Source organism: Pteropus alecto, unplaced genomic scaffold, assembly GCF_000325575.1.
Source record: "Pteropus alecto unplaced genomic scaffold, ASM32557v1 scaffold40, whole genome shotgun sequence".
NCBI lineage: Eukaryota > Metazoa > Chordata > Mammalia > Chiroptera > Pteropodidae > Pteropus > Pteropus alecto.
In genome coordinates, this window is record NW_006431919.1 from 10,928,210 (window position 1) to 10,942,849 (window position 14,640).

General features: G+C 35.6%; 1 protein-coding gene across 1 annotated transcript; it reads left to right on the plus strand.

The window, feature by feature from the left end:
- The first annotated feature begins 3,353 nt into the window (after nt 1-3,353).
- On the plus strand, nt 3,354-9,907 carry CCNG1 (cyclin G1). The gene is made up of 7 exons (XM_006906491.3): nt 3,354-3,564; nt 4,681-4,944; nt 6,436-6,689; nt 7,278-7,356; nt 7,439-7,537; nt 7,759-7,953; nt 8,742-9,907. The coding sequence occupies exons 2-6, from the start codon at nt 4,681-4,683 to the stop codon at nt 7,948-7,950; spliced, it is 888 nt and encodes a 295-aa protein (XP_006906553.1). The 5' UTR covers nt 3,354-3,564; the 3' UTR covers nt 7,951-7,953; nt 8,742-9,907.
- Nucleotides 9,908-14,640: the final 4,733 nt, after the last annotated feature.

Below are 14,640 nucleotides of genomic sequence, written 5' to 3' on the forward strand. Positions count from 1 at the left end.
TGAATAGGAGACATACAAAATATACCTCATTTCTGAAGAGCATGGTAATATCAGAGTTGTAAGAGGACTAAATAAGATCATGTGTGTTTAAGTTCAGCACATGGTCTGGCACATGGGAAAATAACATTTAAAATGGTATAGTTTTGGGGCCGCAGGGTATGTGGCCCAAATATATAACATGAGAAGTATATAACAAATGCTAACTCTTATTGTTATTGGCTGATCTAGGCTTTGAGCTCTGCACACAACAGTCTATGGCTGTTGGACTAAATGCTAGAGAGCAGATCTCTCCCTAATGTCTCCCAGTGCCTTTACATAGCACTGGTTACCTGAAAAATAAAGTTTAGTTTTTCATGGAATACAGTAAAATCTCAATTAATTGGAAGGAGTTCCTTTATCTAAAGTAGCTAGAATCTCTGAATGGCAAGATATACGTGACATTAGTAATCTGTTTTCTATGTGAACTTCTCCCTGTCTCCCCACCACCACCAACTACACACAATTTCTCTGGTATCCCATGGGCTAATAAAGACTCAAAGAATTCACTGCCAAGCAAGTTCTCTTCGAATGCATAAGACATAGCAGATCCACTAGATAATAGCTGTAGAGGTAGCAAGGGCTGTAATTAGTGCCAGGAAGAATAAGGAAGTAAAGGGAACAAGACTTGGCTGAGATCCTTTTGATCCTCACTTCCCCAGCCCTGATCACTGTTGACAAGCCTACATCCAAACTTCTGGGCATCTGTCAGGGAGCCTCAACAGAGGGCAAGGTGCAAAGCCTCCTCCAATCTCCAGGATAAAAACAGAACCAATGAGGAATTTCCCTATGAGTCAGGGCAGCACTTCACACACCACCAGTGCTATGCCTGTGTGTTAAAATTTTTGTTGCTCAAAGGCACTTCTGCAGTCTGCAATGTAGAGATGATTATGATTAAATCTTCCTGTTACTGCCTGGGATTCTTGCCTAGTCTCAAGGCTATTTTTCTGAGCTCCAGTTCTTGCTGCATTTAACTGTTGTTAATGAAGAAATATGAAGATGGCAGCTGAATATATCACTAAGCCTAGAAAATACCCTAGAAGTCAGTCATTTGAAAAATTCCTCAGAGAAATTCAATACTAAATCTACACATCTTTAAAAATAAAACCATAGTCGATGAAGGTCTCACTTTCTTTTACAAGAGTACATAATTGAGTATATTTGCACATTTTGCTAATTAGTGTTTAAAGTCGTTTAAATGGTAGTCTGCATTCTAACATTATGAAATAAAACTGACAGTGGGGGAGTGAAAAAAAAGGAGAAAGGTAGACTGTCCCATTGATTTGATTGTTATTTAACCAAAGTTTCTTCAGTGCTACTGAAATAAATTTTCATGTAGAGAATTTTGAATTTAATAAAATAACAGGACCCTAATATCAGAGAAAACATTTTTATCACATAAATAATGATATCTAAAGCTTCATGTGAAAATTTCAAATATAAATAAGGTGTAGAATTTAACATATGCAATTTAGATATACCTCTAAATAATTCTAAAACTCTGATTCGAGACTGAGAATAGAAGATAGTCGACAATAGAGAAAACACAATCAAATGAATGTTTCGCTGAGCCATTTCAAAAGAAATATTAGTAATTTAGTAATTTAATTATTAATTGCTAATTATTAAAGTAATAATTTAATAATAAATAATTTAATAAATAATAATAAAGGCTATTATTTATTAGGTACTTACTCTGTTCTAGGCACAGTGCCTACCTCTTTATGTATTTTGCATTATTTAATCCTCTCAATACTCTATGAATAATGTACTTTTACTTCCCACTTTTGAGAAAAGTTTTATTTTCTAGTTAGTAGCCTGTGATTTGAAAATAAGTCAGTTGTATTCCAAAGTCTATGTGTTTCTATCATCCACACAACTACAGGTTCCGTAAGAACAGGGACAAGTTAATTTTGTTCTCCACTGGCACACTTTATGTGTTCAATAGATATTAGTGAAGAGTGTGCGGGAATATATATTTGTAATTTTGTTACTAAAGCCAAAAGGAGAAATGTGTGCATTTGTGAACTCACACATTATTGTAATAAGTACTTTTTAAATGTTTTAAATTGCCCATTTATGTTCATTACATAAGTTTATTTTCAGGGAAGACAACGGCCCCTTACTCAGTTGCAAGGCTACACTTAGTCAAACTGACCTGATTATGTGGCTGAGGTATTATTTTGCAATACTAACTCTTTCTCCTCGGTTTACTCTTCCTCTTCCTCCCCACAACTCTGCCCCCATTGCAGGGCCTGGTTCTGTGGCACTGCCTCACGGAAACACATGGTAGGCCGACAAACCTTTCAGATTTTCACTTTTTCAAGGCCCAGATAACCATTAACCAGGAAGAGGCCACAAGAACAGAGAGATTGAAGTACAATGCATGAGCACTGGTACTTGACTCCTTGCTCACCAGTCATGAGGACCTTTTAATGTAGACGGTTCTTATTTGTGACAATCTGGGAGGGCGGGGCTAGGGAGTTCAGGAAGGCAGGTCAATTTTGTTCCCAATAACCTGGCAGAGACTCACAATCGAAGACTGTTCAGTGACAGTAAATAAAAAGGATATTCCTTCAGACAAGGGTCTGTGAGTTGAGAGTCAGAGCCATTACAATTATTTTGCCCATGTATTTCTCTTACAAGTCAACCACACACCTTTCATCTTAAGCCACTGAAAAACTACCAAATTTTCTATTTGAATTTGCTAAAAAATCAAATTCAGAAAATCAGTTTAAGCCCAAGAATTGTTGCCCAACTCCATTCTTTGACAAATTATACAAAAAGGAAAATAAAGGAAGGGCCAATTAACTTCCAAAGCTAACAAAGAGAAACCTCTGGAATTTAATAAACTACACCAAAGAAAATCTCCATCTGTAATGAAAAAGCTGGCGTTACTTTTTTGGGTTTTTTTGTTTTTGTTTTTTTTGGTAACTAGCCACTGTGCTTTTAGAAAAGGGGCAGAATGGCTCTACTAAACCGCACGTTCCAAAAACACCCAGTACATTCTGGAATGTTATTCTGGTCAATCCGGCCTCCAGCAGACACCTTACCAGGGCCAGGGTTGGTTCACGAAGCATTTAGTTCGCCCTCCTCTTCATTGAAGACACTAGAAAATTCTCCAATGACTGACGCTTAGACGTAGGGGGCGTGGTCTCAAGGAGTGAGAAGTTGATTCGTTCCGAGGACCAGCTCTCTTTGGTCCGTGGGACCATCCATCAAAAACATTACACCAATCAGCGGAGAAAATTCCCCCCACCCTCTTTGCAGGAAGGCCCCGCCCTCCAATATATTACTCCGGAGGTCAGTCGTGGTCCCTTCGGCTCCGAGCTGACCCAGGGGAGGGCAGTGTCACCTGGGCGGCGCTGCGGAGACCTCCACCCAGGACAGCGCCCCCTCCCCGGGCCTCTCCCCTCCTGCCCGCGAGTCCCCTCGCCTCGTAGGCTTTTCGCGTCTGATATCGTGGGCTGAGGTGAGAGCAGGCCCGGGGAGGGCGATTACGGCTGAGGAGCGGCGTTCGCGGTCAAGGTGAGCTGGGACTGCGGGGTTGGCCTCGGCGTGCAGGTGGGGAGCGAGGTTGGGGGCGCGGGTTGAGGGTAGGTCTGGCCCGCGCCCGTTTCCTCAACAAGTTCTCCGCTGCTGGAAGCGACAAGCCCAGGCTAGTTCGAGCCTGGAGGGGCGGGGCCAGGGCCGACCTGTCGTGGATCCGAGGTGTCTCAGAGTCAGGCTGGCGGAGTCTTAGGAACCAGCCCTGCAGCGACTCAGTGAGACCCTAAAAGTTAGTCCCCACCCCTTCCGTCGTCCAACTCGAAAGATCCCCGCCTTCTTGTCTTTCAGTTGGTGTCGGGAGGGACCGTCCGTGTATGCAGGACTGAGCTTGTGCCCGAGACATTGATGTACAATACCAATAATTAATAAAGTTACTAATAAAAATTTCATTTGATAAAAGGACCCTGAGTTCATTTTGCAGGCTAGATTAGCCTCCCGTCCCCGCTACGTTTTTCTTAACACCAATAAGTTAATGGTTGAGCGCTATGTGCCAAGCACTGTGCTAAACTCTGCGTGACGTGAATCATCTTGTTTAATCCTCACACAGCCAGAGACAGATATTGTCACTTCATTTTACAGACGTAGAAATAAGTTCATTAATATTGTCCAGTGTTGATTAGGCGCCTACTGTATGTGCTAAACTCTATAACTAGGTGACCTCATTTATTTCACACAAGTCACTGAGGTAGGTAATAACCTCAGACCCACTTTACAGATGAGGGCCTAAGGACTAAAAATTAACTTGAACAGTTTACATCGTTAATATGTAGCGGAATACATAAGGCCATCTAATTTCAAACTTGTGGTATGCTAACCTATAGCATCTGTTCATAGTTCTCTTGACAATGAATGACTTGAACAAGTATTTCTTGAATATTTGCATTTTTATTTTAAAGCATGACTCCTACCCTCTAGAAACTCATAATTTAGGATGTGACCAACTGATTGAGGGTGCATGACAGACAGCACTTTGTAATGACTTAGATTCACTAGCAGCACTGGGGGAGGGGAGACTTGCCTTATAAAGCACTTGGCACAATGTAGTGCAGGAAGGGCTATTCTTACACTCCTTTCTGGGCTTTGTTCTATATATAGATGATAGAGGTACTGACAACAACTGACTCCCAGAAACTGCTACACCAGCTAAATGCCCTGTTGGAACAGGAGTCGAAATGTCAGCCAAAGGTCTGCGGCTTGAGACTAATTGAATCTGCACATGATAACGGCCTCAGGATGACTGCAAGACTAAGGGACTTTGAAGTAAAAGATCTTCTTAGTCTAACTCAGTTCTTTGGCTTTGACACGGAGACATTTTCTCTAGCTGTGAATTTACTGGACAGATTTCTGTCCAAAATGAAGGTATGTTTAAAGCTACACTACCCCGAGTGTTCCTTAGTTTTGCTCAATGTGTTTTGGAGATAGAATTTCTAGCTTTGGGCTGGTATTCATAAACTTGACCTTTTTTTAATTTAGCAAGTAGCAAAAACATGGTATTCTGTGTACTACAGCATCAGTAAATACTCTTCTTATACTCCAGTAATGCATTATTAGATTTAACTTGACACTGAAAAATAAGTCTAAATCATTAATTGCAGTCTCAGTAGAAGAACTTGTTTTTTAAAAAATTTTCTTGATATGCTGGGTATTTTCATTTATTTACTATTGTTTTTCAATTTAAAAAATGTTACTGGAATGTGATTGTGGTTAATAACTAAGAGCATATTTCTTTTTTTTTTCCTGACGCTGTCAACCACTTGGTCAACAGAGTATATTTCCTAATCTCTATTCATGTATAAAGTTCTGTTTTAGCCTTAGATTTCTAGCATCACTTTGCATACAGTAGAGAGTATCTTCTGAAGGAAATGATATAATTATTTCCCTATATTGGAAAAGCAGCTCATCGGTGTAGTTTTCCAAGCTAACTTAGCCTTCTTTTGAGTCCATGGTCAGTGGTGGATAATGAGATGACCAGACAATTGAAATGAAACTCATCTTTTAGTCCTCAGTACCCTCAGTACCTAACACCATGCATCATACAGGAGGAATTCAATAACTGGTTTATTGGAAAAGGCAAGACTAAACTCTCGAGACAGCATGTGCAGGCACTACCTTTGCATCTATAAATGTTGCGCAGATGAATAATATACATCTGTCCCTTAAGTATATTAGTCTTATGTGAGAACGTTTGTGCCAATAGCTATCATACAGTACAAGGCATAAGAAAAATAATTGTACCTCTAAAGAGGCATCAATATAGTGCCGAAGGGGTTCCAAGAAGAGATTACAGACACTGGTAAAGGCTTCTTAAAGTTTCTTTTGATGTGGAACTTAGAGTGGATAGAACTTTGACTATTTCATATTGTGGACATTCAGAAAATGACAAATAAAAAGAAGAGATTGGTAGTGGATAGAGCTTTACAGGCAGAGTAAAAGGTACGTGCTATAGTATTTTAAACTACTTTGCATGTGTTACTGCAAAGAAAACAGCCTGGAAAAACAACATTCTGGAAAGAAATTATGTGTATTGTGTGTATAAGCTGTAAGGTGTTTCAGTCCTTTGTAAGCCTTTGACCAGTTAACTTAATTTGGTCCAACTAAAACACAGCGTTTATAGTTTACAGAGATTAAAAAAAAAAAAAAAGGTTTATGTGCTAAACTCAAACATTATTCTACAATTTAGTCCAGTTACTCCAAAATTGATTCCAAGTGGGTCGATAGGCTATAATTGATCTTGTTAATTCCCTCACAGTTGAGAAATATACCTCAGACATGTTTTTTATAATGATGGGTCTGAATTCAAGATTATCCTTTTTATTGAAATAAGGTAAACACAAGGGCTTGTCTTTTTAGGTACAGCCCAAGCACCTTGGGTGTGTTGGACTGAGCTGCTTCTACTTGGCCGTAAAATCAATAGAAGAAGAAAGGAATGTCCCACTGGCAACTGACTTAATCCGGATAAGCCAATATAGGTTCACAGTTTCAGACTTGATGAGAATGGAAAAGATTGTGTTGGAGAAAGTGTGTTGGAAAGTCAAAGCTACTACTGCCTTTCAATTTCTGCAACTCTATTATTCACTCATTCAAGAAAACTTGCCATTTGAAAGGTATGTGATCTTTGTTTTGAACAAAGATTTAGAAATCAGAATGGTATTGTCTGAATGTTGCTTAAAATCAGTATTCTGGGAGAATTCCAATCCAAAATAAGTAAAATGGCAGCTGCAGCTCCTTGAATCTCACTCACTGTCCACCAGAAGTGAGAAGACTTGCAGTTATCCAAAGCTTCTTGAAGCCTGAAGGCTAATTGTTGGAATTAAAGGACAGTTCAACTTTTATTTACACTATTTTCCATGTATAGATTAATTTATAGACTCCAGTGGGTAATCATCTATATGGAGAAAGGAACTTCAGTATATCCAGAAACACATTAAAATGAAAAGAAGCCTTGATAGTTGTGGCATTATACCTTTTATTTTTTGGCCCAAATCATTTAAAATTCATGTATATCCTTAAGGAATTAATGTCTCTAAAGGAAAGGTTTAGAGACATTGAGGTCTTTACCTTAAATAATTTATTTTCTATGAAAAGTGTACATAAACTTTCAAAGTGACTTGTGTTTTTTAAAAAATTTGTCTTTTGACTAGATATAAAATTAGTAAAATAAATAAAATTAATCTCTCATTTTCTTTTTAAAGGAGGAATAGCCTTAATTTTGAAAGACTAGAAGCTCAACTTAAGGCATGCCACTGTAGGATCATATTTTCTAAAGCAAAGGTATACTTCATATAAAGAGTAAACCTATTTATATATACCTGTTTTTATATTCAACATTTACTTTAAAATTTATCTCTTTTAGCCTTCTGTATTGGCATTGTCTATCATTGCATTGGAGATCCAAGCACAGAAGTGTGTAGAATTAACAGAAGGAGTAGGATGTCTTCAGAAACATTCCAAGGTATGTCAAGGTCATTGTGTAAATCCTGTTAACAGCTATAAAAGAAACTAAACTACTTGTACTGTCTCCTGAAATAAAATGAGACACCATGTGTTTGAAACTTAAATAGCTTATCCTCAAATTTTTTTGACAAGGGTATTGTTAATAAGATTGTAGTTATTACTATAGTTAAACACCATAGGACTTTTAATTAATATATATGTTTTTAAATTTATGTACAGATAAATGGCAGAGATTTGACCTTCTGGCAAGAGCTTGTATCCAAGTGTTTAACTGAATATTCATCAAACAAGTGTTCCAAACCAAATGTTCAGAAGTTGAAATGGATTGTTCCTGGACATACTGCAAGGCAACTGAAGCATAGTTACTACAGAATAACCCACCTTCCGACAATTCCTGAAACAGTCCCTTAATTGGTAAATTTAGTTCATAGTTATTCTCCATATAGAGAAAATTTTCTAATACTATAATTTTTTCTACAATTCAAGAATATCTAAATTATTTTCAAAATAAACAAAATGGAGTTGGAATAACAAATGGAAAAATGACTTCACTGATCTAGCCAGCTAATATTTAAGAGCATTTACTATATTCAAGACACAACACCCTAAGAGTAAGGAATTATATAACCTTTGATATGTACGTTAGCCATTTTTTAAAATTATCAGCTTAGAAAACAGCACCCTCTTTAATAATCTAAATTTTAAAAGTAGCATTAAAACAGTAATTCTTAATCACACATGATTTTGCTATATGTAGACTCAAGCTCTGGCTCATTTAAAGTTACACAAGCCTCAGTAACATAATAGGACCAAAAGTTTGAACCATAATTTGAGACTGTTAAGCTTACAAACAAAATCAGTATGATCTTGGATTTATACTTATAGAAGATGTAAGTATGGCAGATGGTTTTCACATTGCGTGTCTGAAAAATGCCAGGGTATCCCAATCCTATAGTTGTTTATCATTGCTATAGCAATTGGAACACTGGAAAGTAGTTAAATGCAGTTGTCACTGACATTTACATTCTTGACATCTAAATCTAACTCATAGTGATTTAACTTTTTTCCTGTTTAAAACTAAATTAACATTTAACAAATCTAATATGGCATGATTATAAATCTTAGATATAAATAGTTCATTTTTAACCATAATATTTGTTTGGTAGACTTCTGATAACTTGATTTTTTGTTTGTTTAAATAGGATTATTACAACAAACTCCTCTGAAGCCTTTCTCTACAATCCTGAGCTATGGATTCCATGTTATCATGGATTTAAGCTGTGAAGCCTCAAAACATCACAACTAGATTAGCATTGATGTGCTCAGATTTGGGAAAACTGCCTAATTAACATTATGCTATAGTGAAATTATGCTTAAATTTGAGTTCACCTGTGAGGTATACAAACAAAGCCAAGAGCATAAATGTGAAATGCTAATGACAAGTCTAGGAAGGTAAACTGTGAATCTTCATTTTTGATGCTGACCCAACTTTCTATTTGGGTCAATATATTTAGGTGGTATTAAAAATGGTAACCTACTTGGTATAAACTTTAATTTTAAATGATGAGGTTTACATCAAAACAAACATTTCACGAATGCACTTTTAAGGCATAACAAGGGCCATTACTGTAGACAGTGAAAATGGTTTTTTGGCACCCGTAATGCAAGGAATAGATAACCCAGAGATGTGGACTTTATCCAGGAAATACACGTAAAATTTTTTATAGAAAGCAGGTGATGTTTGTATCTATGATAAAAATGTTTTTATACAAAATCTGCTTCAATCTAGTTCCGCCAAAAAATTTGTTTTTATTGTATTAGTAACTCAAAATAAATTAACATCACTCTGAAAACATGGTGATTTAACACTCCAGAAGTTTTTACTAAGGACTTTTTATAAAACCGCCATTGCTTCTAATTTAGAATTTTGTTTAACTATACTTTCACTAATTGCCCCTGCTGTGTCAACAGAAAGTCTTAAGTAAATAAGCGTCTTCATAATCATGAGGTTGCTGAGGTAGTGTTGGGGATTTTCTATTAAGTCAGTGAATATAAAGAGATATACAGTGTTAAAAGTGTTGTAAATGGTTACTCAATGCAATCTGTAGCTTGAGTCCATCCAGGATGGCTGTACCCAATTTTAACATCATGTTAAGGGTAAATATGCACTGGAAAATAAACCAAAGAACTACAGTGTATCTTATACTTTTGTAAACCATATTTTGTAGATAACTTTTCAGTTTTCCCAAAAAGCTAATATGTTTTGATTACACCAGTGTCGATTTTGAGTTGGCAGAGGTACCCAAACCAACTACCATTATGTTTTGGTTCTGAGGGATACACATTTCAATAAAGTTACTGAAATGCATCATGTTTTCTATTTGTTCCTCTTCTGATTTAATTAACTGTTTTGGCAATGTTGACGGCAGAACAAGAAGCGATCTCTACTCAGTATATTTAAATGTAACACTAAGATGCATGGTAGCGGAAACAAAATCTTTAAATGCATGGCGATTACTAAACGCTTTACTCACTAATGGTTTTTTAAAACATACACGATGATGACAAATATGCTTAGTGTGCATTAAAAAAGTTGATTTTTATTTACTGCAGTCACTTTTGTCATTAGATTTGTCACTACTGTGGATATCCTTAATACAAATTCACCTTAGAGTCAGCACATCTGAAGTTCTGTGCAAACCCTCTTACCTAATTAAACAGCATTCCAGCAAGGTGGTTGGTAAGAACAAGTAACTGCCAAGTATTGTGTTAGTCTGCTTAGATCAATTGGTAGTTATTATTGAGCTGAAACAATATATAATTTTGAATGTTCATGTTTAATTAAACTAACAAGACAAAGTGGACACTGCAAGGAGTTACTGATGAAAGAAAAACTTAGAAGGTTCCTTTTGCACTTGACTCAGATTAGATATTTAATATCTAATTGATTAGATATTTAATAACTCCTTTTCACAAGTGTTGTTTTTAAAAAGGGCACTTGAACCTTATGTGTATTTCCAGTTGTGCAACATATTATCTAAACAATAGAAATTTCTGATCTAATGTGGTTAGCAACAGTACAGTAGTTTTTACTGTCAGGTGCTACTGTCAGATATTTTATATGAATCACCTTACGTAATCCTCCAAATTATATGAGGTTATCCCCATTTATAAATGAACTTGAACCACACAGAAGGTAAGGGATTAGCTCAAGGTCACATACCTGGTACTTGGAGGTGGGGTTCAAATCCAGGCAGTTTTGACCCACAGGCTGTGCTCTTAACCACTGGCCACATCAGTGTTTGTAGAACACTTGAGAATTTATTTTCCCTATGTTATACTAACATTAATTTTTTATAAAATGTGTTATTGCTTACTCTGTGAAACCTATAATATTTCATAAACCAAAAACTAAGCATAAGTTAAATAAGATGAATTACAAGATAAGCCAATTTTTTATTAATTCAACAAAGTAGATTTAGGAACAAAGTGAGCAGTGAAAAAGAGAGACAATAATGATAAAATTAATTCACCAAAGAAGACATGGCTATCCTAAATATATATGTATGCACCTAACATCAGAGCTTAAAAATGAAAGAAGCAAAAAGAGACAGCAATGAAAGAAAAAATAGACAAAGCTGCAATTATAACTATTTAAAACACTCCTCACTACTAGAAAATCAGCAAAGATGTGGAAGAACTGAATAATACCAAGAACCAACTGGATCTACTTGACAAAAAAACTTCATCCTAAAACAGCAGAATAAACATTCTTTTCAAGTGCACATGGAACATTCACCAACATAGACCATATTCTGGGTCATAAAACCTCAAGAAATTTAAAAGAACTGAAATACAAAGTATGTTTTCTGATCATAAACTAGAAATAAAGGGAAAAAACATCTCTGAACACTGGAAATTAATAGACTTCTAATTCATGGCTCTAAGGTGCAGTCTACAGAGAAATAACATATTTCAAACTAAATTAAAATGAAAATACCAGAATAAATGGAATAGAACTAAACCAGTGCTTAGGAAATAATGTATAAGTGTCAATGCTTTTATTAAGGGGGGAGGGGGAAAGTCTCAGTAATGTAAGCTTCCATTTTAAGCCAAATAAGCAAAATAAACCCAAAGCAAGCAGAAGGAAGAAAGTCATGAAAAAGGAGAGGTAAAAAAAAAAACCAATGAAATAAAAAACAAGGAAAATCAAAACCAAAACCAACTTAGTTCTTTGAAAACAGCAATACAATCAATAAACCTCTAGCAATATTGACAAAAAGACAGAAATGACAAAACTTAGGAATAGAAGAGAGATCACTACAAACTCTAAAGACATGAGGATTCTAAGGAGATACCACAAACCAATCTATGCTCATTGATTCATTCTATGGATCAATTCCTTAAAAGACAGAAACTACCAAAATTTACATAAATTAGACATTCAAAACCAAAATCAACTTAGTTCTTTGAAAACAGCAATACAATCAATAAACCTCTAGCAATATTGACAAAAAGACAGAAATAACAAAACTTAGGAATAGAAGAGAGATCACTACAAACTCTAAAGACATGAGGATTCTAAGGAGATACCACAAACCAATCTATGCTCATTGATTCATTCTATGGATCAATTCCTTAAAAGACAGAAACTACCAAAATTTACATAAATTAGACATAAATTAGATAATCTGAATAAGTACTATATTTTTAAAAACTGACTCCATTATTTAAAACCATACTGGCAAATCACATAACACATTTACAGAAGACTTTACACAAACCCTACAAATCTATTCCAAATTAGAAGAATCACTTCTCAATTCATTTTATAAGGCTAGCATTACCCTGATACCAAACCAAAATAAATACAAAAAAAAACCAAACACCCTGTTGAACCAATATCACAAATGAACAGACATAAAAATCCTCAACAATCAAATCCAGATATATAAATTGAATAATACAACATGACCAAGTTTAGAATGGGGGGTGGGGGAAGGGAGGGGGAATACAAGCCAGTTGAAAATCAACCAATATAATCCACCACATTAATCATCTAAAAAATGTATAATCAATACAAAAAAGCATTTGAGAACATTCAAATCTCATAAAAAAAATTCAGCTAATTAGAAATAGATGAGAACTTCAATCTGATAATGGTCATCTATAAAAATCTACAGTTAACAAAATGGTGAATGACTGAATGCTTTAGAAACATCCAGAACAAGACAGGGATGGTCGCTTTCATCACTTCTGGTCTAGCAAGAGCAATGAGGAAAGAAAAAAGACCAAGAGACTAAAACAGACAAAACTGTTCTTATTTGTGGTTTATGCAGAAAATCCCAAAGAATCAACAAAAACCTACAACTAATATGTTTAGCAAGGTCACAGGATACAGTTCAACAAATATAAATCAAACATTTTTAAGCACTAGCGATGTGCAATTAGAAACTAAAATTTCAAAAAAATATATCATTTACGAAAGCTCCAGAAAATGAACACGTAGGAACAAATCTAACACAAGATGTAAAGGTTCCATAAGCTGAAAAACCACAAAATGCTGATGACTGGAATCAAAGAGATCCTAAATGGAGAGATGTCCCATGTTCATGGGTTGGAAGATTTTCACACTATTCCAATGGGGAAAAGAAAAAAAAAAAACCCAGCAGGACTTTTTGTAGCTATAGACTAGCTGATTCTAAACTTTATACAGAAAGGCAAAGATACTTAAAATAGCCTAAACAATAACTGCACATAAAAAAACTTGTACTTGAAAGTTTATAACAACATTCATAATAGCCAAAAGGTGGAAACCTCCTAAATGTCTATCAACTGACAAACGGATAAACAATGTGTGCTAGTCACACAAGATTATTTAGCCATACATACAAAAAGAATGAAGTACTGGCACATAACATGGAACAACCTCTAAAATATATATTGTGAAAGAAGCCAGTAAACAAAGACCACATATTATTATTCCATGTATATGAAATGCCCAGAACAGAGAAATTTATGAGACGAAAAGTAAATCAGTGGTTGCTTGGGGCGGGAAATGGGGGGCGGACGATAGCTAAAAGGTATGGGGTTTCTTTTTGAGGTAATGAAAATGAAGACTATGGTAATGGTTGAATACACGTGACTATACTAAAAACCACTGAATTAATACATATTAAATGGGTGAAATGTATGGTATGTGAATTATATCACAATAAAACTGATTTTAAAAAAGATTACATATGATTCTATTTATATGGAATTCTTGAAAAGCCAAATCTCACATGAAAGAATTTTTGTGCTGACTCACCTGTTCAATTTAATTTTGGAGCTAACACAACTCTACGTATGTTAAAATTTACAAAACTATTAAGTTAATTTTACTGTATGTTTATTCAAAATATAATTTTTTAAAACGTCAACACGAGAAGTCAATTAAAAGAAAAAAGCCTCTTCCCCAACAATTCATTTCTAAAGTTATTAGATAACATGAACAAGACAGGCATCTTGACAAATGGTGTGGCTGGGCTACAGTGGCTCACAGTGGGGTGTTAGGGTTCAAGACAGGTGAGAAGGATATTCCTGCTTGGCAGAGGGCATTGGAGCCTGAAGACAGTGACGAAGGCATTCATGTAGGGGGATGGCCTCGAACAGGGAACCAAATTTATTAAGGATAATAGGAATAAGGTTTCTTACTGTTGTTGAAAAGAGTTATAAACATAGAAAGGGAGAAAACAAAAATGAATCTCATGAGATTAAAAATGGAATTTTATGTGCAAATGCATGGTTTTTGATGTATATATAAAAATCTAAATGTAAATGTATACATTATATACACACATCATCAGGAATTGCTCACTAGCATACAGATCTTGACTTCTAAAAAAAATATTTTTCACTAAAGAGAACCAGAACTCCTTCGAAAAATGGCTGATTCTTGGACTAGGGCAGAAAAAGCATAAGCCTGGTATATCGTGTGCCAGAGAGTAAGAAATTGCTCAAATAATGATGCAGACATGTCAAAAGGATATAGAAGCCACCTAGAATGGTCTTCTACTGGCCAAACCTAGAAAATTCTTGAGCACCAAAGTAATGGGAATA

Bases quoted from the DNA above. Each gene is read 5' to 3' on its own strand.
- CCNG1 (XM_006906491.3), top strand. From the start codon at position 4,681: ATGATAGAGGTACTGACAACAACTGACTCCCAGAAACTGCTACACCAG. The intron at 4,945-6,435 runs GTATGTTTAAAG...TTGTCTTTTTAG, and splicing joins GATTTCTGTCCAAAATGAAG to GTACAGCCCAAGCACCTTGG. The intron at 6,690-7,277 runs GTATGTGATCTT...TTCTTTTTAAAG, and splicing joins GAAAACTTGCCATTTGAAAG to GAGGAATAGCCTTAATTTTG.